Here is a 27,455-nt window from a genome sequence, read left to right on the forward strand (position 1 = left end):
AGTTGGAAGGGGGTTGGGGATTTAGCTCAGTGGTAGAGCGCTTGCCTAGGAAGCGCAAGGCCCTGGGTTTGGTCCCCAGCTCCCGAAAAAAAGAAAAAAAAAAAGAGTGGAGTTGGAAGATGGGGGATGTGTTTGTTTGTCAAGGCTGACGAGGAGGGAGGGACGGGAGGTCCTGGCTTACCGCTGATTTTCTGTTTTATTTTCTGCACAGAAGTAGAAAGTCTTGAACTCCTCGGATGAAGGTCTGAGCTCAATCACCGGTTGCTCAAAGCCGTGGGTTTGCTCGATCACGCTGTACCCTTGTAGGTAGAGGCCACCTGCACAGGGTGAAAGCAGGGAAGACGAGACACACGCGTGAGAGCAGGGAAAGCACAGAAGGGAAAGGTGTCAGGGAAGGTGTTAGCCTTCTGGAGGTGAAGGGATGCTTTCCCACTCAGAGGTGGAAGAGCTAACTTCAAAAGACGCCACACGCTGATTAGCGTCCAGCAGCAAGGCTGGTGGCAGAATTCGAACCTCTTGGTTGAACTTCTTGGTAAACAATCAGTGTTTATCTTCTCTGTGCCCGGATAAGCTTCTTCACCGGAAGGACATAGTTTCGAAATGAAACTTCCATTATCAAAGAGGAACAGCTGTAGTACCATCTAAGAAGAAAATTAAACAGTATTTCTTGGGGGCAGAGTCATTAAAACATACTTTCTGAAGCAGGATGAAGGCTGCAGGCAGTTTTTACAACCCACACGGACTCTCGCCCTCTTTGTGTAGAGCCTGCAAATCCCACTAAAAATATGAACCCACGGGGTGATACTAAAATGCTAACTCGAATTAGCAATGAGAATAGATGGCTGATTATAAAAACTAATTTTCCTCTCGTGAGCCTATAAATCCAAGGATACTGCTTGGTCTGAATTTTGTTCCCATTTTGAGGTTAGTAAGGATCTTGGTCTTGGAGAAGATTCTGGAAGGTTAAAACTCCTGTCCGTTTCTTCTGTTCTAAGGTGACCCAAATCTCAAGCAGAGACTCAGGCATTATTTGCAACAGTGATGGTGATAGTTTGTTCAGAGATTCGCCCCTCCTGGGTAACCTTGTGCCATAGCCTTGCACCTCCAACACTGGCCACAGTGTACTTCACTACAAGAGCAAACAAGAAAGCACCATGCTTCATAGGAGAGTCTCTGAGGCGGTAACAGGGCAATATGAACGGGGCACTTGAGTAGGGTTGACTCTGGCTTCCGGAAAGTCATTGTCACTATCACCCCACCATAAGAGCAAGATGAGTATTTTCACTTTAAACAGAATGCAGGGTTTTAAACTTTAAGAATTAAGGTTGGGTTGGTTGATTTTTTTTTTAAATTTTAACAGTAGATGTAAAAGGTGATATCAAATTTCTATTTTTAAATTTTCATTTGAAAAGAGTCCATTTTAGAACTCATAAGAAAACATTGACTTCGATAATGGACAGATCTTTTTTTTCTCTAGCTTAGTTGGCCTCGGTGATCTGGTGCTTACCAACAGGGTGATACCCTTTGAGACTGGCTGACAGAAGAGGGGTGGACTGGGTGTAAAACAGCACAGTATATCATTACTGACTCACCATGGGGCGGGTGCAGACCCATGGGCTTACTTTATGTGTAATATTTGTGTAATCATCAGCATAAGTTTTGTTATGTCAGAAAGAAACACCAGTCGGTAAACAGTCACTCCTTATCTGAACTGCCAACCTAGCTGCTGGTTAACCCCTCTCTCCTCCCCGTCTCTATGAGAGCAACCGCTCAGCACATGCTCCTCAGTGCTTGCTCTCTTTCTCTTAACATAGCGTTTCCAGAGTTCATCCATGTTACATATCAGATATTCATTAGTACTTTATTTCTTCTCTTTGTAACATGACATTTCATTGTGCGGACATAGCACTTCACAAATCTACAGCAGCTACGACTTGCTTTGAGATGGGAAGCCATCTCCTTCAGTGTTGTAACAGCTGTGTGCTCCAATGGATGGCTCTAGGCCCCTACCAGTGGGGACAGGGATAACATCCATGGGTCACCAAACCAAAAGACATGAAATTGGGATTGGGACTTAGAAGAAAGGGTGGGTTCGTGTGGAGAGAGAAGGATAAGAAAGGATCAGACTGTGTATTAGTCATCTCTCTATTGCTGTGATAAAACACCATGACCAAGTCAACTCATAGAATAGGAGTTTATTTGGGACTTTTGGTTCCAGCGAGTCATGACCCACGACAGTGGGGAGAACAGATTGACCTGTGACTGGAGCGGAAAGCTAAGAGCTTTTCCCTTGACCCACTAACAGGAAACAGAGATAATTGGGAATGGTAGTGGCTTTGTACCTCAAAACCTGTCCCCAGTGATACTCTTCCTCTAGCAAGGCCACACCTAACCATACCCAAACAGCCAACATCTGGAGACCAGTTTTCAAATGCCTGGGACTTAGAGGAGACACACCACTCATACCACCACAAAGGGTATAACCAGTATCACTATATACATGCATGACATAGTAAAAAAAACAAATAGATTTTTAAAAATGAAAGAATGCAAAAAACAATTTTGGTGAAACCAAGAAAGCCTTGTAACCATTTTCCCAGTACCTTTCAGGGCATGTAATAATAAGTGGCAGGAAGCTGGTGACTGCAACCCCAGCACTTCATTTAAGGAAATTTCACTGGGTGGTTCATGCCTCTTTGTTATATTAGTAAAAGCAATAACCAGCCCAGTCTATTGTTAGCTGGACGAACTGTGTAAGCATTTGCATACCCTGTTTACTGTAATCCTGTAAAATAATCTTTCTGAGAAGTGCTCACAGACCTTGAAGTGATTTAGAGACAAACAAAAATCGACAGGCATAATTTGTTATTTCGAGCTTTTTGCTGGAGAGAGATCAAAAGGAATGGGAGAGAAGGCCAAGGGCCTTCAGCCTTATAGAACAGCCCTTGACCAAGGGCCTTTTGAAATGTTATTAATATTACAGGGCACGTGAGAGCCAGTAGTGTATTTTGCTAAAGGACAAATACCTCTCTTGACTCTTTGGTAAAGACAGCCATCTGGGAACAGAGGGGCCGTCTGTCCAACTCCCTCAGTGCACAGGGGAGCTAGCAATATATACCCAGACGAGTGGGAGACGTGGGGTTAGTGCCCAATATGGTTCTTACTGAGACTAGGGCCTCACGGTTTTCCACAGCTTCCTCCCCCCCCCCCCTGCTCACTTTTACTTTTTTTCATTTCTCTGATTTTTTTCCTTGTCCGCAGTATCTTTTCAGTGCTGTAAGAGGAAATGCTGTAAGAGGAAATGCCCTGCCAATAAAGCTAGAGCACATTCAAGACCACGTAATACGATATGAGGTCTACCAGCCCCGAAGAAGAATCAGTACACTAACCTTTAGCACATACAAAACAGTAAAGAGGCTCACATGCTAAGTCAGAGAATAGCATGTGATCACTGCAGCCTGGTGTCAAGTTGGGAGCCATGGGTCGCAGCTGTGTTAGAGCGGTAATCCGAAAGTGATAACTGTGAAATTTCTGTTTCTCTAGAGAGTCCTGGCTAACACAGAGGACAGCTGTTTGTAGACTGTTGTTAGGGACTATGCTGGTTAGTAAATTAGAGTTGGTAGGTCCTCCTCCAATAACCAGGGTTTCAACAGCACTGAGAGTTAACTAGGTTTTGAGCATCAGACATGGTATCTCTCTTGCTGAGCAGATCTTAATGTGAATTAGAGAGCTCTTGGTTACCACCAAGAAACGTGTGCCTCTACTGGACCTCTGGGAATTTGAAATAGTTCACAAGTCCTAAGAGGTTTAGCAGTACTTAAATGTTTTTTCCTGAGTTTGGAGCAGTCTATGAATCTAGACTTAAACACTTCCTTTATATCTATGTAAATAATCTCTTGAAAATTAGTTTGGTTGGCTTGGTAATAATATTGGTATCTTAAAATAACATGCCAAGTCAGTGATGAATCTGTAGTTCTGTTTGATTTGCTTGCATTGACTCTTACTCTATTATCAGCTGTTAAAGGTGGAGCATGTAGGCTGTGTAAAAACAGCCCGCTCTATCCGTCTGAAAAGGCCTGTTTATCTCATCATAGTTATATGTTCATCTGGGTCACGCCCAAAACATCATTGTGACTAAGAGTAGAGTCATCCCACTCTTCATGCCGGATGATAGAACAATGGGTGAAGGAGTGATGTGACGTGAGCTTTCTATCCCTTTAAACATCCAAGAGAGTTGGAGTTGTCCCTAGATTCTCCCTTCCCATTTGGCATGTCTACTGGTCCTAGCCAAATATGAACATCAGTGCTGAAAAATAGAAATCAAATGGCTCAGGAACCAGAGGTCACATAGCAGACATTTCATGTGGAAACATGGCAGTACTAGTTGGTTTTATTCACAATTATAAGAGGATGATGGGAAAACGGGGCAGATTTAATTGGTGGGTAGGAGGGAGGTCAGTACAGAAAGGGGAAAGAAGGCAAATAACACTGAAGATGGGTAAAAGGCCTTAAGGAATCATGTCCTTGGAGATCTGTCTAAGAATTTCGTATAATACTTATAAGTGTATATACATACTTTTGTTTAATGAATGTGCGAGGTAGTTTTATTGCCAACTTTACCCAAGCTAAAGTCATCTGAAAGGAAGGAACCTCAATTTAAAAAACGCTTCCATAAAATGGGGCCATAAGTAAAACTGTGAGGCATTTTCTTAGTGATTGATGGGGTGGTGCCATCCCTGGGGTTGTGGTCCTGAGTTCTGTAAGGAAGCAGTCTAAACAAGCGAGTAACAGCACCTTCATGACCTCTGCATCAGTTCCTGCCTCCCAGTTCCTATTCTGTTTGAGTTCCTGTCCTGACTTCCTTCGATGATGAACAGTCGTACAAATAATACCAATAATATAAAAGCAATACAAATAAACCCTTTCCTCACCGACTTGCTTTTGACCATGGTGTTTAATCACAGCAATAATTACCCTAAGCCAATGAGGTTACAGCACTTTATGAGATGATGCTCCTCCCGAGAACCACAGAGCATCTAATGAAAATCTCTAACACCAGGCAAGATAAACCTCCCTTTGAGTTGTTGCTCAGAGGATTCCAAGAGAGTCTACAAACAATATAGGCTATTGCTTCCCTTGATTGCCTTTCAGAAACTAAAGGGAAATCTTTACTGCTGAAAAGGCCTTGTGATTTGACAAAAAGATTTGAGCTGGCTCTGATCACAAAGCTCCTCCCTTAGGACAAGCTTTATAGTACCAGGAGATGCTCTGCAAGCTGCCAGTGTGTGGGGAGAAGTAATCAGTAGTGGGGAGAAGTAATTAATAGTTCTACCCAGTTGTGATACCTACAAACCACAACCATGACCAGTTTGTCAAGAGATCCCTGAAGCTACGAGAGTGGCACTCACATCTAACTAGACTTAAGACCTGCACAACAGAAGGGAAAGTACTGGAAACCAAGCCAACTCCCCAGGGTCAGGGAAGTCATAGCTCTTAGAAGAGAACCTCATCCTGCCATTTTAGCAAAGCAGTAAAATTATGGATGGCATCCAAAAGTTATCCTTCCACTCCCAGATAAGTGCAGCTCTTGTCCTTCCTCAAGGAAGATTCTCTTCCCGGCAGAGTGAGAACCACAACTTGTCAAAATGCAGAGAATAATTGATCATGGAGTGCCCAGCTCCAGTAGATTCATCTACAATCTAAACTCCTACACCTAAGCTCAGGGAATATCATGGAGGAGAGGGCAGGAAGAGTTTAACAGCTAGAGAACCAGGAATTCTGCTGTGAGATCCTGTCATCTAGAAATAATCAGGAAGTTTCACCCATGATACCTCAACAATATGGCTGCCTACATGGGACCTGTGAGTGGGGATAATGCCCATAGACATGCTAATGTGGGAAGGTGAATCCTTCTTTTAGACAGAGAACTTTTTAGTTTTTAGAAAGAGACTATGGCAAACAACTAAGACTGAGGAAAGAGGGAGGATTAGCCTTCCCCATGGATGAAAGCCTAATTGCTTATTCGATACCAAGTAGTCAGCCCTGAAATCACACACACACACACACACACACACACACACACACACACACACACACACTCATACACTCACACCACTAGACAAGCTGGTGTGAGTGTATGAGTGTGTGTGTGTGTGTGGTATAACAACAAAAATTAAATAAGACCACGAATTTAAGAGTGAATGAGAGGGTCATAGGAGGGGTTGGAAGGAGAAGAAAGAAGGGGGGTAAATCGTATAATTATATTTCAATTAACATTTTAAAATACATAAGTTAATTAAATAATATTTTTCTAAATTCAAGAAAGTCCTTACTTTATTTGTCATATGTTCTTTTTATAGCTATATCCTTTGAATAGCATATATATATATATATATATATATCACCTTATAATAATGTAAAGCAAAGCTAGGATAAGCAGACGGAATATGTATGAGAGTAGCGTCTTGTGTATGGACCACCAAATGTGGAGCTGATATTATTCCAATCGCAGTGCCCCGGCCTTGGCCTTCACAGCACTCTTGTGTAACAGTCAGCTGCTACTTTAATTTTATAAGCAAGGAAAGTAAATTATGGAAAGTTGAGCCCACTGACTCCAAAAAGCAGATGTTGAACTCCAAATTAGGAAGACGGAGTAAAGGATGGTGTTTCAACCCAAGACAATGATGTGCATTGCTTTGGAAAGCCATTGGTGACCAAAGGAATGAGTTTGTGTTTTACTGTCTGGACTCCAAGAGTGAAGCATTAAGGCCACTGGCTTCAGGGTTAGCCTGGCTGTTCAGACCTCAGTAGGTGGCTTACTTCTCCACTTCTAGCCACTCTTCTAATTTGCAAATAGAACAGTAGCTGTCCAACCTTGCCTCTTCTGCAGAGGGTCTGTGGTCAGCTGTCTTATGTGAAACAATGTTACAGGAACTTACAAAGGTTTAGTAGAGCTAAGGCATCCTTCCTGTTACTGTAACTATTTCAAGTGATGTGGATTCCTTACCAGACGCCTGAGTAGAGCGGATGCTAGCATAGAAGTACAAGCAGCCATCCTTCAGGATGCAATAGTGTTGGATCCATACATCAGTGCTTCTCTCCAGCTGGTGCAGAAGACCCAGACATTCAGGGTGCTTGATAGCCAGAGGCGGGAGGCTGCTGTTGTGCGCTGTGACATCTTCCCAGACATGGTTCTGCAGGTGTAGCGCAAGGATATGTGAGTAATCATCGAGTCTTTGACCCGCACAGCGGTGACCTGGGCTAAGTTTTGTTTAGCATTAGGGAGCCGCTGCTCCAATCGTTTCTATTGCTAATATAATCTCGAGGCTTGAGTAACTACCTAATTAAGCCCTTGATCAGAGAACTCCCTCTTTTCTTTGGCTTCTATTGTATCCTGAAGCAATCAAGAGCGTCAGCTGTAGAGCAGGAGATTGGGAATGGGGAGCCGATGGGCGTAGGTACCTCTATCGTTAGTAATGTGTCTGTTTATGAAGTGCTGGTCCGATGTGTGGCTTCTCACATCACAGAGGTTGCTCTCAAAGGCCTCGTCCCTGGTATGTCCACTATGAATAATAACAGCCCCTGGTCTGTGCCTGTCTTTATCTGAAGCCCCACTTGTGCAGCAGAACAAGCTAACTGCTCCAGGCCAGCTCTAGGCCTTGGGCTCTCACGGTCACTGAGGTGGAAGACTGATGATAAATGAAGACCCTGTAACCTGGAGGGCAGCCCTCAGTCCGCAGGCCTGGGAAACAGGCTCTTTCTGAGAACTCTGACCCACGGCCAGAAGCCCCGTGTTTTATCTCCTCATCAGAACCAGCCTGTGATTGCCAGTTTCTTTTTGTTCGGTTTTGGTTTTGCCCTTTTTTTTTTTTTTTTTTAACAAGGCAGTGAAAAGCTAGCAGAGTGCAGAGCTTGCTGTATTCTGTGCTGTGAAGTGGGAGCCTGCTGGGAGTTTGGCTGATCATTTTTTTTTTTTCTTCACTTGCTGCAGACACTCTGAGTGCATTAGCAGAATAGATACCTCTTAAAAGTATCCAGGCTCATTACGGTGCTGTGTTGGAGGGACGGGTGAATGTGTTGAACGCTGTGTTCCGGGTAAAATGAAATACAAGCCCTACTGTTCATTATATGACAATGCTTGAAACTGTTCTTAAAGGACAGTTTACAAGGCAAGGACACCCAAGCCCCACCCTGAATATCTGCCAATGTGTAAACTCAGAATGTGTAGACAGGTGACAAGTACATGCCATCTTATGAGGGAATGATTGCATTAAATAAAATCTCTATGCTCGTTACAAATCATTACATCCACAGTATAAAACTGAAACAGTCGTGCACCGACAGAGTGTTCTCCAAAACGTCTTATGGTACAAACTCAGAAAGAGGGGCTGCCCGGTCTGAAGTGATGGCTTAACTGGTGATGTAATAAAGTCATCTAACGTTTTATAAGTAAAAGCCTAACAGAATGCTATTGCTCCAAAGTTGATGATCATGGACGTGCAAGAAAAGTGCAAAGTGGCTAACTCGGGGACAGAGCAGGGATGAAAGCATCACTGAGTGTCTGGAAGCAGCCCCCTGCATCTCTGACAAGCCGCTCAGACAGCAGCCGCATCCCAAGACATCCTGGAGATCCAGAGAGCGCACTACTGTGGGCTACTGCTTGGCTTTGTGGGAATCAGAAATTACGACCCACCGTGTGACCGCACCCCAAATCTTCTGGGAGGGATGTCATAAAAACTCATGAAAATATGAAGAACGGCAGGGCTGAATGCTCCCCTCTCGCTCGGAGGGAAACCCATTTGATGCCAATCCTTTTGCCAGCACTTAGAACAGATCTAAGACGTCTCCGACTGGGCTACACGGTATCTACCTTGCACTTTCCTCCTCTGGAAGGAAACAAACCAAACGCAGAGACCAGGATCCCAGGAACCCTTACCTGGCGGACAGGACGGGCTGCTTTCTGCATTGCCTCAAGCCACCTGAAAGAGTAACAGGAGAGGGGCAATCCACAGGGGACCGTGGCACTGGGAAGGGCTCCCTCCTGGCTAGCCTGCCCTTCAGGCAGAGCAGTCCTGAGCCTCAGATGTGTTTCATCCCTCCTGGGTGAAGGTAACTTGTTCTTGTAAGTTTAAATTTGGTATGTGGCAGAACCTTTCCCCATTAGGCATATCTAAAGTAAAATTCACTACTGTCATTTGATCAGTGCCCAAGGGAAAGTTAATTCACTATTTCTAAGGTTTGAAATTTGTTAACAGAATGGCTATACTATCAGGCACTGCTTACTAGAATATGGAAATACTGGTGAATGGCGGTTGCCTTCAGTCCTGGCTAGTGTGCTCTTTGGACGCTGGCTTCATTTGTATGACTTATGGTGCTGCATCTGGAGGCCTGGCTCTCTACTGCTGCTTCTTAGCCTAGCGTGGCCGGTTGACTCCGCCCCAGTCTGCCAACCTTTTCCCGTTTTGTTTCCCGCTCCCCCACTTCCAATCAAAGCACACTGTTCATTGTTCTCCCCGGAGTCCAGTGTATTCCCCTTGCTCTCCTCTCCTGCGTTTCTTCTTCTGGATGTGTCCCTCTCTCATAAATAACTCCCTCATTCCCATGTTTACAATTGTACCTGGGGAATCTCCCGAGATTCTTCTCAACGTTCATTCGGCATTCAGATGAACAAACGCACTGCCATGTTAGTTCCAACTTGGTATTGAGTTTTGTTTACTTACTTTTTTCCTTTTGAGATTATAATTATAACGTATCTCCCTTCCCTTTTCTCTCTCCAAACCACTCCCTGCTCTCTTTCAAATTCATGGCCTCTTTTTACCACCAATTGTTAATGTATGCATATATATATATATGTGTGTGTGTGTGTGTGTGTATGTATACATACATATTCATACATATATATGTATGTTCTCAAATGTAACCTGTTCAGTCCATACGATGTAGCATGTATGTGTGTTTTCAGTGCTTACTGCCTGGCACTGGTGTTCTCTGGGGAAGACCATGTCTCAGTATTTTTAGCTGCCCACAGTGTTTGTGCAGGGCTGAGGCCTTTGGGGCCTTGCCACCCCTCCTCTAGTGTGTCTATTCATGTCATCTTTGTTCAGCTCACATGTGGGCAGCCAGGTTGGTGAGACTTCATAAGTGTGTCTTCTGACGTTGCTAAGGAGACACAGTTAAATAATAAACTCCCTGATCTTTTGGCTCTTCAAATCTCTCTACCTTTCCATTTATATACTTTTGAGGCCAAAGATGGGCTCTTCATTATAAAAACAACCCACAGGAATATTAAAATGCACCCTAGGCATGTCGGATATAAATAAAAGCTGTTCATATCAGACTACCCTGGTAGGCCTTTACTGTATGTTTATTTAAATATACAATATTCCACAAGTAGGGACAAGATACTTTCTGCCCAAGATGTTTCTGACCTAGTACTCTCTTTAAGGTTAAAGCTGGGAGAAGGAAGCGTTCATTTAGTTTAGCCATGTTGGCACACTGTCTTCTCTACTGACTTTCTGCTCTGCAGGCCGTCCCACCCCTCACTCGAGCTGGTCAGTTCCTTCATTATAGCTCTCATTTGGCTCACTGAAACATCCGGTGAGCTCCATTTCCTCAGGGAGACATGCCCAGTGCGTATCTAATGGTCAGAACCCACTGTTATCTTCGTGGACCGCAGGAACTCTCTCTATTTGTGGAGTATGTTGCTTACACATTGTCAACAGACTTCCCCACCCAAAGTCCTATTCATTTCATCTTCTTCATGCTTTGTTTAGCTCATCTCACTATCGTGTACTGTTCCATACCTTGCTTTATCATTTTATGCCAGTAACGATCTGTCTTACAAGACAGATCTGGCAGTTTGCTAGAAATGAGAGGTATGCACAGTTATGGAGCCGTGGCTTTACTGAGCTTTCCTCTCTTTAAAGAAAGGAAGGAGAGTTGCAGCAGTCACGTTAATAGAGTATGCTTATAGTCTCTGGAAATTCTGATTGGGATAAAAAGAAGAAGTAACGACATCCCAAGCTTACTGGACTTAATACAACATACACTACCACTTTTTTTGTCCTTTTTCTTATTTCTGCCTCCGAGAGTGTGCAAGTCCACTCTTTAGGAAACATTCCCCCTCTAGAAGTAAAAGCAGAGAGGCCTGAGATAACTGAATCACCTCTTCATCTCCTGGTTTGAAGTCGCGCAGAGGCAGAATGTTCTACTTCCGGACTGAGGCATGCAGTTAAACACAAATGGTTTTCCCAAGCTGTTGTCGATATCAACTTCTGCTCCTTCTAATTTTATTACGTCTACAGGCGGCCACTTCCCTTCATCCTGTAGTTTATAAAGAAGGTGATCAGTTAACAGAGAAAATGAAAAAGAAGGGAATTCCACAATGGTTATTTTAAATTGATTATTTTTCCTTTAACGTGAAAAGAAAGTAAGACACACTCAATATACGGCGAAGTATTTTAAAGTATCTGTATGTAATTTTTAAACACCTTTTGAATGGTCATGCTTTTTTGAATTTTATTGGTTATTTTATTTATTTACATTTTAAATGTTATTCCCCTTCCCAATATCCCCTCCACAAACTCCCCATCCCCCCCACCCCCCTACTTCTATGAGGGTGCTCCTTCACCTGCCCAGCCATTCCTGCCTGCCTTAGCCACTAGCATTCCCCTATGCTGGGTCATCGAGCCTCCACAGGACCAAGGAGCTCCCCTTCCATTGATGTCAGACAAGGCCATCCGCTGCTATATATGCAGCTGGAGCCATGGGTCCTTTCATGTGTACCCTTTGGTTGGTCGTTTAGTCCTTGAGAGCTTTGGGAGGGTCTGGTTGGTTGATGTTGTTCTTCTTAGGGTTACAAACCCCTTCAGCTATTTCAGTCCTTGCCCCCATTGGAGTCGCTGGTGATGTCAGGCTGCGTGCATCTGCATCTCTATTGGTCAAGCTCTGGAGCCTTTCAGGGGACATGAATAGCCATTCCTAATACGAGCTTTATTTATGCCCATTTGGGAAAGTATTATTTTTTTTTCTTTTTTTTTTTTTCGGAGCTGGGGACCGAACCCAGGGCCTTGCCAGGGCCTTGCTCTTGCTAGGCAAGCGCTCTACCACTGAGCTAAATCCCCAACCCCTGGGAAAGTATTATTAATGCCAGCTTTCCTGTCACGAAAACAGGACATCAAAAGAACCCTGTATCACGCAAATGTACCTGGTCATGATGTGACACATCTGGAGAGCACCTATACTGTGGGTTCCATGCTCACTGAGTGTCAGGCGCCCTGCTAAATTGTTCCCATCCATCCATGAGTGGACAAACGCTCATCAAACAGTTATCTTTACCTTCTCTATAATACATCAGAAAACAGTACTACAAAAACACTAAAGAATGTTTTTTTCTATAAAGGACATTTTAACATACTGTGATATTAATGTAAAAGCAGAATAACTTTACAAGTAAATTGTTCTTCTTTACTTTATAGTTCTTTCTCAAAATCTTACCATCCTTATTCCTCTCTGTTTTACCACCTCTGCATGGAGATGCAGCTTACCCAGCATGACTTCATCACTGTATAGTTACATATATGGACATTACCCTTGAGTAAACTTATGGAGAGAGGAAACCACCGTTGTCCCCTAGTTTCAGAATACTCCCATTAACCTCTACATTTCCTTGGAGCCTATTTTCAGTTGCTACCATTTCCCAAGCCACAGATAAACAGACATCTTTTGGCCATTATGCATGCACCATTCTTGGGTTTTCAGTATCAGTGGAACTGTATAACTTGTGATTTTCCCCCTTAGTGTGATGTCTCAAAGTGTCTAGCTTGCAGCAGGAATTAGCACTTCATTCTTTTTAAAGACTAGATGGCTTTCTATTGTAGGAGATGCCACATTTTGTTTCTCCATGACTAAGTTGACAGATTTTTTTTCTTCTGGTGTGGGGCTATTTTGGGTAGCACTTCTGTGCATATTTATATACGTGCCTTTGGTATATAGGTGAATACATGCAAGGATATTCTCCAACTACAAGTATTACCTCACACTTCTGCAGCGTTCTCAAGGACTGTGCTCTGATCGTCACACCAGCTTTCTAGAGGAAGACTACTAGATTCAGTCAGATGCCTCAGCATCACAGGAATGAATGGCCTAGAAGGAGAATGTGATTCCAGCAGTGGCTTTCCATGCTGCATCTTTCAAACGTCTGCCTTCTGGGATCACTGGGATATGGGGACTGTCGGCTTTTGGAATCAATATTCAACGCATGCGTTATTCAACGTTTTGGTTACTTAGTTACAATTCCAGGAACATTTTAAAGTTGAATTAGAAATGGAAATGAAACCTTGAGGACCTTCGGTGCTCATTTGCTGAAAGCACTGGGTCTGCCTTGCGTGGACCTAGTGTACAGACAGGGAGAATCTGGCCTTAGTGTCAGTGTTGCTTGATTACTCAGGAAATGTCAGGGTCCTTCCATGCCCTTTGATGTTGGAGAATTTGACAAAGTTTACTTGTGGCCCACTATACAACCAGGATGAGAGCCTCTAGTCATTGAAGAGGTCTTCTCTGCTCACGCAAGTCACATGTGCATGAGACGAACGAACAACTTAATGGCTACTTTCTCTTACATGCTATGCATCATGGCCTTGTTGGCATTTTTACTGATCTTAGCTGCTGTCTCATGTCTCCCATTGGTGAGCCTTCTGTGTCCCTGACAGCAGCTGCAGTGACACTTTGGTCCTAGGGCACTGCAGCAGGAGTGTGTTCTCTTACAGCTGAGCTTTCTGCTCCTGGCGTTCTACCTTGATCTCACTGGTGCAAGAGCATTTAAGTCCCTCTCTTGGTGAGGTCCAGATGTTGAAAAGGAGACTCCGCTTACTCTAACTGTAAGGCTGCTGTGTCGGCACCACTCCCACCAGTCAAAACTTATCTCTAGAAAAAGAAGAACTAAAATCTAGCTTGTATCTTATTGTCAAGCTTTAAAACTGACTTTCTTAAGTAGGATTCGGTCTTTTAGCTTGGCAGTGACTGTTAAGTTGATTCTGTGTGATCTGATCCCTTCCTCACTGCTCTGCCAGAAGTCCCTCTTAACTCGGATGGAGCAATGAAAATGTCTCCAAGGCTACATTCGCCACAACTTTCTATTCTTTTGTCCAGGGCACAGAAATCTGCTGGCAGCTCTCTCTCTGTTCCCGGTTCACAGGTTCAGCTGCTGCCTGTATGCAGGATTGATTAAAATAGCACAGATGCCGAGGGGATTTAAATAGGAATTGTTTAGTGATGTCCGAAGGCTATAGACTGAGAATAAAGCAACCCAGGCTGTTTGTGCCGGAGGTCCTTGGATAATGTTGGCGTTTTCTCTCATGGAAATAATATTTTTTACAGAATGAATTCCAAAGGTCAGACTGTCAAGAAAAGAGAAACACCAAGCAATAATGAGGACAAAACCCAACTTAGAGGGAACAAACTGCTAAAATAGATTTTATTTTATTTTATATATTTTTTTAATGCAGAAGAATGAAGACAAGGGCATTTGTGTGTTTGTGAGGTTCCCTGCTAAAAATCAACCTACCTACAGATGCCTTTGAATTTTTTGTTTTGGTCAAAACTTCAGTTTGAACATGAAAAAAAATTGTTATCGCCAGCTCTCCAAGTCTTCAAAAACAACAACAACAATTACAACAAACAAACCAAACCCCAAAACAAAGATGAAGATACAGTGTGTATGTTTTATTTTTTTCTGGAGGTACAACCCTGAAAATCCAAAGACTCGTAAGTAGGCAGGGAAAAGCATCTTTAACCATGAGAAAAAGATCATTCCTAGTGAAGGAAACAAGAAATAGATCTAGACAGGAAGGAAGCTGGTCTTAAAGGGAAACATCTTATGAAAGGGTGAATGAAGTAGACAGCTGAGAGGATAGGAAACTGGAGCGTTGGTGCAAAGCTGACCTTCAGAGCTTTGTTAATGACACTGAGCAGTCTTTGTCCCTAGGTGGAACTTTGGAGCGCCTGGTCCCGGCCCACAACTAAAATCACCCTCCTTGATGGCCTTGAGAAGATGCATATGATCAACCAGTCTTGGCTCAGGACAGCAGCAAAGGGTGTGGTGAGAAAGAAGGGGGAGCGGGGAGGAGGAAAGATTTCAATGCTGTGCCTGTTGTCATCATTGTGTCCTGGACAAACGAAGTCCTGACTCTTGAGGAACTACAAGCTCCTCCCTGCATTATTTGACATTATTTATGTAGCTATGCATTTCTTCCTTCCTTCCTTCCTTTCTCTCTCTTTCTTTCTCTCTCTCTCTCTCTCTTTCTTTCTTTCTTCCTACCTTTCTACCTTTCTTTCCTTTCTTTCTCTCTCTCTCTCTTTCTTTCTTTCTTTCTTTCTTTCTTTCTTTCTTTCTTTCTTTCTTTCTTTCTGTACTTATTTGTTTGTTTGTTTGCTTGTGGTTTCATCTTTCGTCTCCAGGTAGGCAAGACCCAATAGAAATGTCAGAAATCACAAAGTTAAATAGGCATGAAAAATCACACCCTTGTTTACAAGCAATGAGCTTCCCAGTTGAAGCTTCGTGACTTTTGTTCTTATTTTGATTGAGTGGCGGGGAATAAGACCAAACCAAACCAAACAAAAACCCATGAAGGCCAACTGACCTCCTCTAAATTGGCAGCCACCCACCTTTTCAACAGAAGCACCACCATAAGGTTGTTCACCTTTCCCCAGAGCTATGGCTTTCTCTGATTTTACACAAATCCCTGGCTGCAGATGTGATGTCAACAGAGGCCACTGGCTCCAATGGAGAGTTTTGTGCTTTCTTTCTGAAGTTTGTCTTGAGTTGGGAATCGGGTTTTCAGTGTGATAAATACCGGCTGACTGCACCATGTTGTTTCCTGGCAGCAGTAAGACCCCAGACTCCGGGAGGCCCTGGGAGCCCTTGCAGCTAAAGTAGTTTGTCATTGGACAAATCCTGATGCTATGCCCAGACAAACAGGTTTTCTTTTTCCTTCTGGAAAGTTAGCCAAAGGGAGATTTGCCAATAGTATTTGAGTTGGGGCTACCCAAGTTCTACAGCTTTGAAGAGAAATTTATGTTCTCGACTGAATCGCTCATTTGTTAGCATTTCTTCTTGGTTCCTAAATTGCCCAAAGAGGATAACTAGTACCATACAATACTTACCATTACAAAAAAAAATAATGAAGAACTGGGTATGGTGGCATATGGCAGGGCATGAAGACAAGATTAGCAAAAGTTTGAGGCAAGTCTAGACTATATAGGGAGTAGAAGGAAAGCCTGAGGTGTGTGTGTAGCAAGGCTCTGTCTCAACACCCACTATTGAAAAAAATAAAAATAAAAACGTCTATGAAACAGTGCAGTGGGTTTAACAGCCTGAAAGCTATGGGTACAGCCACATAGGCATCTGCAGCAAAAGCACTTAGATGAAATGCTCGCCTTAAAGGGTCGTGTCTAAATGCAATGCACAAGAGTGCTTGCCTTTCCTCTGTGCACAAGAGTGCTTGCTTTTCCTCAGAGGAGACATTCCAAGGACTTCAGTGGATGCCTGAAGCAGTGAGTGCAGAACCCTGACCGTAAGCATTTTACAAGCCTTGTATGTGGAGTGTGGCCACCGAATACTAGACTATGTTGATCCTTCTGAGTTTTGTGTTAGTCATTTACATCAATACTTCCCTACATGAAGAACACGACAACCAGGACACTACGACAGCGGATCTGATCATTGACTTACAGGTGGTAATACATAGAGTGTGGACACACTGCCAAAACGCATGATTTATGTCCAGAGTGGGATGCAGTTGGATGATAAGATACCACATTACTCAGAAAGGCACGCTGTACAACATGAATTATTTATTACTGGAATTTTCCACTTAGGGTTTTTTGAAACACAATTGACTGTAGGTAATGGAAAGTAAAACTGTAGTTAAAGGGAGGACTGTCATACTGTTTCTTTGTAGAAAGGCTCTACAGTCAGAGCAATGGACTCTGAGCCTCACGACACTCCTCTCTGTGTCCCTCCAATGACTTGCTATTGACTTCGTCCTTACCCCATGCCTCAATTTCTTATCTGCAAAATGGGATCATTGTAAGAGTTGACACTTGTGCAAAGTTTTTAAGATGATGCCTGGCATTTCAAACATGATATATAAATATTTGTGCTAAGAAACTCCTGCCACCCCCAGTCAGAGGTTGATTCCACTACAGAGAACCAGGCCATTACTGCTGAGCCGCTCCTGGGAGGTAACTTCTGGAACTTTGCCAAGCCCTGTCTCTCCCAAGCCTGGATTGACAACCTGAGCACTGATGTTTCTTTCCCCATCCATTCCTCCGCCGGTCTGTGACTCCTGTATCATCTGCTAGCTGTTACATTGGGCACTCAAGTCCTGCCTGGATGTTAGTGTTAGACCAATTTCTGATTAGGCATCTCACTTATTTATTTGTTTATTTATTCATTCATTCATTCTTTTTTTCATTCATTGTATTTTTCACAATTTGGGAGCTTGTCTTGCAAACGCTAGGCAAGCGCTCTGCCGCTGAGCTGCAAGTACTCTCTTACTCGTGCCAATTCTTCCTGCTCTCCTTTCTGGCCTCGTTCTCTGATTGCTGGATTTTTTCCCCCCCAAGGTTAGTGTTTTCATTCCCTGTAATCATCGGTTAAGCATTGTGCCCTTGGTGGGAAAGAAATGTCTTAGCCCTGTTCTAGTTTGCAGTGGGTTCCGATGTTTATCTACAGACATGATGGGTTACCCTGCCTCTTTGAGCATAGGAAACATGCCTCTCTGCCCCCTCTTTTTAGAATTTTTATTTTTTATTTTCATTTATTTATTTATTTATTTATTTATTTGCTTTCTGCAAAGTGAATTGATAGTGTGAAAGGAAAATTCTGCTTTGCTTTTGAAGCCTCCGCCCCAGTCCCATCATTTCTCCCTGACAGTAACTTTGCTCCAGACATTTGGTTCATCCAGAGCTTAGTCCTGAATCCTCTGCCTTTCAAAGTGTGGGCTACCAGTCACAACCTAAAAGGCTCTGACGCTACGTTCCAGGGTTCTGGACACAGAAATCAACCAGTTATGTATGAGAACTTAGCTTCTCTGTGTCGGCTTTTTGACTGTTTAGTATGCAAACCTTCTGAGTCTTGTGGATGTTTGAAAGAGCCCAAGTAATGCTGTCTTTTCCTGCTCTGTGGCCTTGAGACATTCTCTAGTGTTAAATGCAGCTTGCCCAGGGCTTTTCCCCGACTCTTAACTGTGGAAAAAGTGGCATGGTGGTGATTCCCAGATGATTCAAACCTGTGTGCGAGTCTAGATTTTTGCTCTGTGTGCTTTTCTTGTATGACTTGAAGTTGGACATTGGAGAATCTGCTTTCACTCCCATAAGAATTACTCGAAAGTACCCTGGACTCCTGAAGAAGAAAGTTTCGCCAGCTGCCAAATCTGATAGAATCCCACAATCCACATGCTCTACTCTCCTGGATGTTCTCCTGGGTTGAAGCATCAGCCATGGCTTTCTGATACTTTGAAAGTTCTGATGGCCGCCCTGATGCAGAGCTCCTGTTCTCTTGGCTTCCTGCCTGCATCAGTCACCTGCTTCCCTTTACCCCCTGGATGTGCTGCATACCTGCATAGCAGCCTTGGTTCACCTGAGCACTGTTATTTTGTTTTTTGTTTTGAATCTGTTGCCCCAGAGATGGTGGATTGGTTTTGGCTGAGCACCCTAGCTACACTGAGCCAAAACAAATGTTTTTAGTGATTTCTGAACACCCCCTTCCAAATGTGTCTTTGCTTTGAGTACTTTTTTTCTTCTGTCTTAAGATACCTTTTAGGATGGGGTTGATCAATGGAATGAAAGCAAAGAACCCAGAAATAAACCCACACACCCGTGGGCACTTGATATTTGACAAAGAAGCCAAAACCATACAATGGAAAATGGAAATCATCTTCAATAAATGGTGCTGGGGTAACTGGATGTTTGCATGTAGAAGAATGCAAATAGACCCATATCTATCCCCCTGCACAGCGCTCAAGTTCAAGTAGATCAAAGACCTCAACATAAAACTAGATACACTACATAAAGTGGAAGAGAATGTGGGGAATAGCCTTGAATATACTGGCACAGGAGACAAATTTCTGAAGAATCAGGCATTAAGATCAAAAATTAAGGGGCTGGGGATTTAGCTCAGTGGTAGAGCGCTTACCTAGGAAGCGCAAGGCCCTGGGTTCGGTCCCCAGCTCCGAAAAAAAAAAAAAGAAAAAAAAGATCAAAAATTAATAAATAGAATTTGATGAAACTGAAAAGCTTTTCCAAGGCTAAGGACACCATCAATAGGACAAAACGGCATTCTACAGTAATGGGGAAAGTTCTTCAACCTGACAGAGGACTAATGTCCAAAAGATATAAAGAACTGAAGAAATTAGACATCAACAAACCAATTGAAAAATGAGGTACAGACCTAAGCAGAGACTTGTCAAAAGAGGAACCTCAAATGGCTGAGAAGCACTTAAAAGAAATGTTCAGTGTCCTTAGTCATCAGGGAAGTCAGAATGACTCTGAGATTCCGTCGTACCAGCACGGCTAGGATCAAAAACTCAAGTGATAGCACCTGCTATTGAGAGGAGCAAGGAGAACACGCCTCCATTGCTGGTGAGAGGACAAACTTGTATAACTACTTTGGAAATTGGTTTGTCAGTTTCCCAGAAAATTAGAAATAGTTCTACCTCAGGAAACAGCTATACTGCTCCTGGGCACATACCCAAAAGATGCTTTACCATTCCACAAGGGCACTTGTTCAACTATGCTCAGAGCAGCTTTATTGATAATAGCCAGAGACTAGAAACAACCTGGATGTCCCTCAACTGAACAATGGATAAAGGCATGTGATACATCTACACAATGGAATACTACTCAGCCAGTAAAAACAAAGGCATCATGAAATCTGCAGGCAAATGGATGGGACTTGCGAATATCATACTAAATGAGGTAACCCAGACCCAGAAAGACAGGGTGGTATGCAGTCACTTATACGTGAACCTTAGCCATAAAGTGCAGGATGACCAGGCTATACTCCACAAACACAAAGAAACTGGGTAATAAGGAGGGCTCAAGGGAGGATGCGTGAATCTTCCTCATAAGGGGAAACAATAGTCATCCTAGGTGGATGGAGGGAAGGAAATGGGTGGCAGAAGGGATCAGGTGTGGGAAGAGGGGGCAGCAGATGGTGAGAATGGAAATGGGTAGGGGCATCTCTGGTTCAGCTGGAGGCCTAAGACAGGGGAGGCTTAGGGGAGTCTCTGGGCTGGCCCTAGCTGTGATTTCTACCAACAGGGGGATATAGATCCTGAAATGGCCACCTCCTATAGCCAGACAGGACTTCCAGTAGAAGGAGTGGGGACACCAAATGAGCCACAAAACCTCCAACCCAAATTTGTCCTGCATACAAGATGCACAGGAATAAAAATGGAGCCTAGACTAAGGGAACAAATGACTGACCCAATTCAGACCTAGTCCATGAGGGAGATTCAATCCCTGACACTGTTAGTGACACTCTGCTATGCTTGCCGACAGGAGCCCAGCATAACTGTTCCCTGAGAGGCTTCATCCAGCAGCTGATGGAAAAGACAGAGAGGCCCACAGCCAAACGTCAGGATTCTATCCCCTACTTGTGAAGTGTCTGAAGAGAAGGGGAGGTGGTTATCGGGGAAGGACTTGTAAGGGCTGGATTGGGAGGAGAGGAGAGAGGTGGGATTTGATCTGGATGGAAAGTGAGTAAAAAAAAAAATATAATAATTTATTGAAGAAAGCCCAAAGACACCTGTTTACATTTGTAGTTACTCTCCCATGTCCTTAGGCAATAGTTCTTTGTATTAAATTTCCTGTTTGAGTTATTTAGTGTGATGATTCCTTTCCTTTGTTAACTTTGTAGTAATTGTTTGGTCAAACAATCCTAAGTGTTGTGGGAAGGTGTCCAGACGTGATTAATGTTTGAGTCAAGAGAATTTGAGTTAAGCAGCTTAGCTCTGTAATTTGGAAGAGTTTCAACCAGTTAATTGAATACTAAAGAAGAAATACTGACCTCCTACAAAGAAGAAATTAGTCTTTTCAATTTTTCTCCCTCCCTCCCTCCCTCCCTCCCTCCCTCCCTCCCTCCCTCCCTCCCTCCCTCCCTTCCTTCCTTCCTTCCTCCCCTCCTCGTCCCCTTTCCCCTCCCCCTTCCCTTCCCCCTTCATACCCCTTTTCTTCCCCCCTTTCCCCCTTCTTTCCCCTTCCCCCTCCCCTTCCCTTCCTTCCTTTTTCTTTCTCTTTCTCTTCTGTACTTGCAATTAGTTCCACAGACTTCTTTGTGCTCCCTAACAATGAAGCTACACCCCAAAACCCACTCTGTTCTGTCCATGTATTCATGAACTCAGTGATACACTTATGAGAACATCAGAAACGAGCACTTTCCTCTAGGCTCTCAAGCGTCCTTTTCATGAGTGTCATTAACAGAACAGTGCGGATTGTCACAGGGTCACATGTTCTTCTCTGGGGTCTATTTGAGTTCCCCGTCACCTTTCCTTCGCCTTCCCTCTTCATTATTCCCGCCATCACAACCATCCTTCAGGGTCCTGCTCGAAATCTTTTCCTTTCTTCCTGAAATCTTGCCCTGGAAGCCTCTAGCAGTCTCCACCTTCTCAGGAAGCGTGCCCATGTCGCACAACTAACTCGGCGCTGAGTGTACATGGATCTTCTTTCAAAAAAACATGGCCCGCGGCTCTTATTGTGCACTGGGATTCCGCTGTGCACTGTTTTTTTTTTTTTTCCATGATGACATTTTAGTGGGAAGCATGATGCCGATGGTGCTAATAATAAGAAATTGCCTTAGTGTGAACTGTTGATTGTCAGCCATTTCTACATGGTCCTGCTTAATTCTCTGACTTCGTAAAAGACTGTCCATATTTTGTGTGTGAGGAAAATGAAGACTAAGGTCTTGTCTGTAGGCATGGGGTTGAAAGAATCCTCAGTAGGAAGAAAATTCAACTCAGGTCATCCTGATACTCCCTTTTCACCAGGTCTAGACATAATTGACAGAAATATTATGAGAGCTTTGTTGAACTAGACCAGGCGAGGAACTGTATTTAAACTTTTTGTTTATTAAGAACCGTGGTAAAATACTTACTATATAGAACCTAAGACTTTAAACATTTCCAGTGAACTAAACACCATCATTCTTAAGATCTCTCTCTTCATCCTCATAAGCTGAAGCTCTGACTCACCAATAATGAGTCTCTGCTCCCGTAGCTCCATTTCATTTATTATTATTAGTAGTAGTAATATTAATATTAATTTATTTCTTGAGACAGGGTTTTTCTGTTTGGGCCTGGCTGTCCTGGAGCTTGCTGTGTACATCAGGTTGTTCTCAAGCTCAGATACCCCTAACTCTGCCTATTAAGTGCTGAAATTCAAAGCATGTGCCACCACCCCCAGGCTTTCATCGTTTTATTAATATTGTATTAAATTTTATTTTTCTTGGATATATTATATATTTACATTTCAAATGTTATCCCCTCTCTCCCCTCTCCTAAAACCCCTCCCCCTCCCCCTACTTCTATGTGGGTGCTCTCACTCCCACCCAACCACGCCCACCTCAACGTCCAGGCATTCCCCTACACTGGGGAAATGAGCCTTCACAAGACCAAGGGCTTCTCCTTCTATTGATGCCAGACCATGCCATCCTCTGCTACAAAAATGGCTGGAGCCATGGGTCCCTCCATGTGTACTCATTGATTGTCCGTTTAGTCCCTGGGAGCTCTGATAGGGTCTGATTGGTTGATATTGTTGTTCTTCCTATGGGGTTGCAAACCCCTTGAGCTCCTTCAGTCCTTTAACTCCTCCATTGGGAACCCTGTGCCCAGTTCAGTGTTTAACAGTGAGCATCCTCCTTTGTGTGTCAGGCTCTAGCAGAGCCTCTCAGGAGACATCATATCTGGCTCCTGTCAGCAAGCACTTCTTGACATTAGCAATAGTGACTGGGTTTGGTGGCTGCATATGGGATGGATTCCCAGGTGGGGCAGTCTCTGGATGACCTTTTTTTAGTCCTTGTTCCACTCTTTGTCCCTGTATTTCCTACCATGAACATTTTGTTTTCCCTTCTAAGAAGGTCTGAAGCATCCACATTTTGGTCTTCCTTCTTCTTGAACTTCGTATGATCAGTGAATTGTTTCTTGGATAATCTGAGCTTTTGAGCTAATAGCCACTAATTAGTGAGTGCACACCATGTGTGTTCTTTTGTGATTGGGTTACCTCACTCAGGATGATATTTTCTAGTTCCATCCATTTGCCTAAGAATTTCATGTAGCCATTGTTTTTAATAGCTGAATAGTATTCCATTGTGTAGATGTACCACATTTTCAGTATCCATTCCTCTGTTGAAGGGCATCTGGGTCCTTTCCAGCTTCTTCCTGTGATAAGTAAGGCTGCTATGGACATAGTGGAGCATGTGTCCTTGTTATATGTTGGGGCATCTTTTGGGTGTATGACCAGGAGTGGAAAAGCTGGGTCCTCGGGTAGTACTATGTCCAGTTTTCAGAGAAACTGCCAGACTGATTTCCAGAATGGTTGTACCAGCTTGCAATCCCACCAACAATAGAGGAGTGTTCCTATTTCTCCATATCCTCACCAGCATCAACTGTCACCTGAGTTTTGATCTTAGCCATTCTGACTGGTGTGAGGTGGAATCTCAGGGAAGTTTTGATATGGATTTCCCTGATGACTAAGGATGCTAAACATTTCTTCAGGTGCTTCTCAGCCATTTGGTATTCCTCAACTGAGAATTCTTTGTTTAGTTCTGTACCCCATTTTAAATAGGATTATTTCATTCTCTGGAGTCTAACTTCTATATATTAGCCCTCTATTGGATGTACGATTGGTAAAGATCTTTTACAATCTGTTGGTTGTCATTTTGTCCTGTCACAGTGTCCTTTGCCTTACAGAGCTTTGTAGTTTTTGAGGCCCCATTTGTTGATTCTTGATCTTACAGCATAAGCCATTGGTATTCTGTTCAGGAAAATTTCCCCTGTGCCTATGTCTTCAAGGCTCCTCCCCACTTTCTCTTCTATTAGTATCACTGTATCTGGTTTTATGTGGAGGTCTTTGATCTACTTGGACTTGAGCTTTGTACAAGGAGATAAGAATGGGTCAATTTGCATGCTTCTACATGCTGACCTCCAGTTGAACCAGCACCATTTATTGAAAATGTTCTTTTTTCCATTGGATAGTTTTAGCTCCTTTGTCAAAGATCAAGTGACATAGGTGTGTGGGTTCATTTTTGGGTCTTCAATTTTATTCCATTGATCTACCTGCCTGTCTCTGTACCAATACCATGCAGTTTTCATCACTGTTGCTCTGTAGTAGAGCTTGAGGGAAGTCAGAGATGGTGATTCCCTAGAAGTTCTTTTTGTTGAGAGTAGTTTTCCTTAGACGGGGGTGGGGTGGGTGGGGGTGAGGGTGGGGGGATGGTATTATTCAAATGAATTTGCAAATTGTTCTTTCTAACTCCTTGAAGAACTGAGGTGGAATTTTGATGGGGATTGCATTGAATCTGTAGATTGGTCTTGGCAAAATGACCATTTTTACAATATTAATTCTGCCAATCCATGAGCATGGGAGATCTTTCCATTTTCTGAGATCTTCAATTTCTTTCTTCAGAGACTTGAAATTCTTGTCATACAGATCTTTCACTTGCTTGGTTAGAGTCATACCGAGGTATTTTATATTATTTGTGCTATTGTGAAGGTTATCGTTTCCCTAATTTCTTTCTCAGCCTGTTTATCCTTTGAGTAGAGGAAGGGTATTGATTTGTTTGAGTTAATTTTATACCTAGCCACTTTGTTGAAGTTGTTTATAAGGCTTAGTAGTTCTCTGGTGGAACGTTTGGGATCACTTAAGTATACTATCATATCACCCACAAATAGTGATATTTTGATTTATTCCTTTCCAATTTGTATCCCTTTGACCTCTTCTTGTTGTCTAATTGCTCTGACTAGAACTTCAAGTACTATATTGATTAGGTAGGGAGAGAGTGGGCAGCCTTATCTAGTCCCTGATTTTAGGGGAATTGCTTCAAGTTTCTCTCCATTTAGCTTGATGTTGGCTACTGGTTTGCTGAATATTGCTTTTACCATGTTTACGTATGGGCCTTGAATTCCTGATCTTTCCAATACTTTTAGCGTGAAGGGGTGTTGAATTTTGTCAAATGCTTTCTCAGCACCTAATGAGATGATCATGTGATTTTTTTCTTTGAGTTTGTTTATATAGTGGATTACATTGATGAATTTCCATACATTGACCCATCCCTGCATCCCTGGGATGAAGCCTACTTGATTATGGTGAATGATCATTTTGATGTGTTCTTGGATCTGGTTTGTGAGAATTTTATTGAGTATTTTTGCATCAGCATTCAGCATTCATAAAGTTTGAAATTGGTCTGAACTTCTCTTTCTTTGTTGGGTCTTTGTGTGGTTTAGGTATAAGCACAATTGTGGCTTCAAAGTACAAATTGGGCAGTGTTATTCTGTTTTGTGGAATAGTTTGAAGAGTATTGGTATTAGGGTTTTTTTTTTTTTTGAAGGAATGATAGAATTCTGCACTAAACCCATCTGGTCCTGGGCTTTTTTGGATTGGGAGACTTTTAATGACTGCTTCTATTTCCTTAGTTGTTATGGGACTGTTTAAATGGTTTCTCTAGTCCTGATTTAACTTTGGTACCTGTTATTTATCTAGAAAGTTGTCCATTTCATCCACATTTTCCAGTTTTATTGAGTTTAGGCTTTTGTAGTAGGATCTGGTGATTTTTTGAATTTCCTTAGATTCTGTTGTTATGTCTCCCTTTTTTTCATTTCTGATTTTGTTAATTTGGATACTCTGAATTTGATTATTTCCTGCCTTCTACTCCTCTTGGGTGTATTTGCTTCTCTTTGTTCTAGTGTTTTTCAGGTGCGTTGTCAAACTGTTAATGTATGCTCTCTCCAGTTTCTTTTCAGAGGCAGTCAGAGCTATGAGTTTTCATCTTAGCACTGCTTTCATTGTATCCCATAAGTTTGGGTATGTTGCACCTTCATTTTCATTAAATTCCAAAAAGCCTTTTATTTCTTTCTTTATTTCTTCTTTGACCAAGTTGTCATTGAGTAGAGCATTGTTCAGCTTTCATGTGTATGTATTTAGACTTTCTATTGTTTTTGTTGTTATTGAAGAGGAGCCTTAGTCCATGGTGATCTGATAGGATGCATGGGATTATTTCAATTTCCTTGCATCTATTGAGGCCCGTGTGACCGTTTATATGGTCAATTTAGGAGAAAGTACCATGAGGTGCTGAGAAGAAGGTATATTCTTTTGTTTTAGGAAGAAATGTTCTATAGATATCTGTTAAGTGCATTTGGTTCATAACTTCTGTTAGTTTCTCTGTGTCTCTGTTTAGTTTCTGTTTCCATGATCTGTCCACTGCTGAGAATGGGGTATTGAAGTCTCCCACTATTATTGTGTGTTGTGCAATGTGTGCTTTGAGCTTTAGTAAAGTAGGTTACCTTGCATTTGGAGCATAGATGTTCAGAATTGAGTGTTCATCTTGGTAGGTTTTTTTCTTTAACTAGTATAAAGTGTCTTTTTTTTGGATAACTTTTGGTTCAAAATTGATTTTATTCGATATTAGAATGGCTACTCCAGCTTGTTTCTTGGTACCATTGGCTTGGAACATTGTTTTCCAACCTTTTACTTTTAGGTAGTGACTGCCACCGAGGTGCATTTCCTATCTGCAACCAAATGCTGGGTCTGTTAGTTTATGTCTTGTTATTGGGGAATTTAGTCCATTGATGTTAAGAGATATTAAGGAACAGTGATTGTTGTTTCTGTCATTTTTGTTGTCTTTGTGTAGGTATCTTCTTTTGGGTTTGTTGCAAGATTACTTTCTTGCTTTTTCTAGGGTGTAGTTTCCCTCCTTGTGTTGGAGTTTTCCATATATTTTCCTTTGTAGGGATGGAATTGTGAAAATATATTGTGTAAATTTGATTTTGTAGTGGAATATCTTGGTTTCTCCATCTATGTTAATTGAGAGTTCTGCTGGATATAGTAGCCTGGGCTGGCTTTTGTGTTCTCTTAGAGTCTTTATGACCCTGGATCTTCTAACTTTCATAGTCTCTGTTGAGAAGTCTGGTGTAATTCTGATAGGTCTGCCTTTATATGTTACTTGACTTTTTTTTCCTTACTGCTTTTAATATTCTTTCTTTGTTTTGTGCATTTGATGTTTTGACTATTATGTGAAGGGAAGAACTTCTTTTCTGGTCCAATCTGTTTGGAGTTCTGTATGCTTCTTATATGTTCTTGGACATCTCTTCCTTTAGGTTAGGGAAGTTTTCTTCTATAATTTTGTCGAAGATATTTACTGGCCCTTTAAGTTAGAAATCTTTGTTCTCTTCTATACTTATTAT

The 27,455-nt window shown here is 42.5% G+C and overlaps 1 protein-coding gene across 1 annotated transcript in view; it reads right to left on the reverse strand.

The window, feature by feature from the left end:
- Pdzph1 (PDZ and pleckstrin homology domains 1) overlaps positions 1-27,455 on the reverse strand; it is a 141,106-nt gene that overhangs the window by 2,305 nt on the left and 111,346 nt on the right. Inside the window, 4 exon segments of the mRNA NM_001402237.1 lie at positions 182-317; positions 7,007-7,193; positions 8,936-8,978; positions 11,165-11,322. Coding sequence (NP_001389166.1) covers positions 182-317; positions 7,007-7,193; positions 8,936-8,978; positions 11,165-11,322 — 524 coding nt within the window.

Source organism: Rattus norvegicus, chromosome 9 (assembly GCF_021556685.1).
Source record: "Rattus norvegicus strain SHRSP/BbbUtx chromosome 9, alternate assembly SHRSP_T2T, whole genome shotgun sequence".
Classification (NCBI taxonomy): Eukaryota; Metazoa; Chordata; class Mammalia; order Rodentia; family Muridae; genus Rattus; species Rattus norvegicus.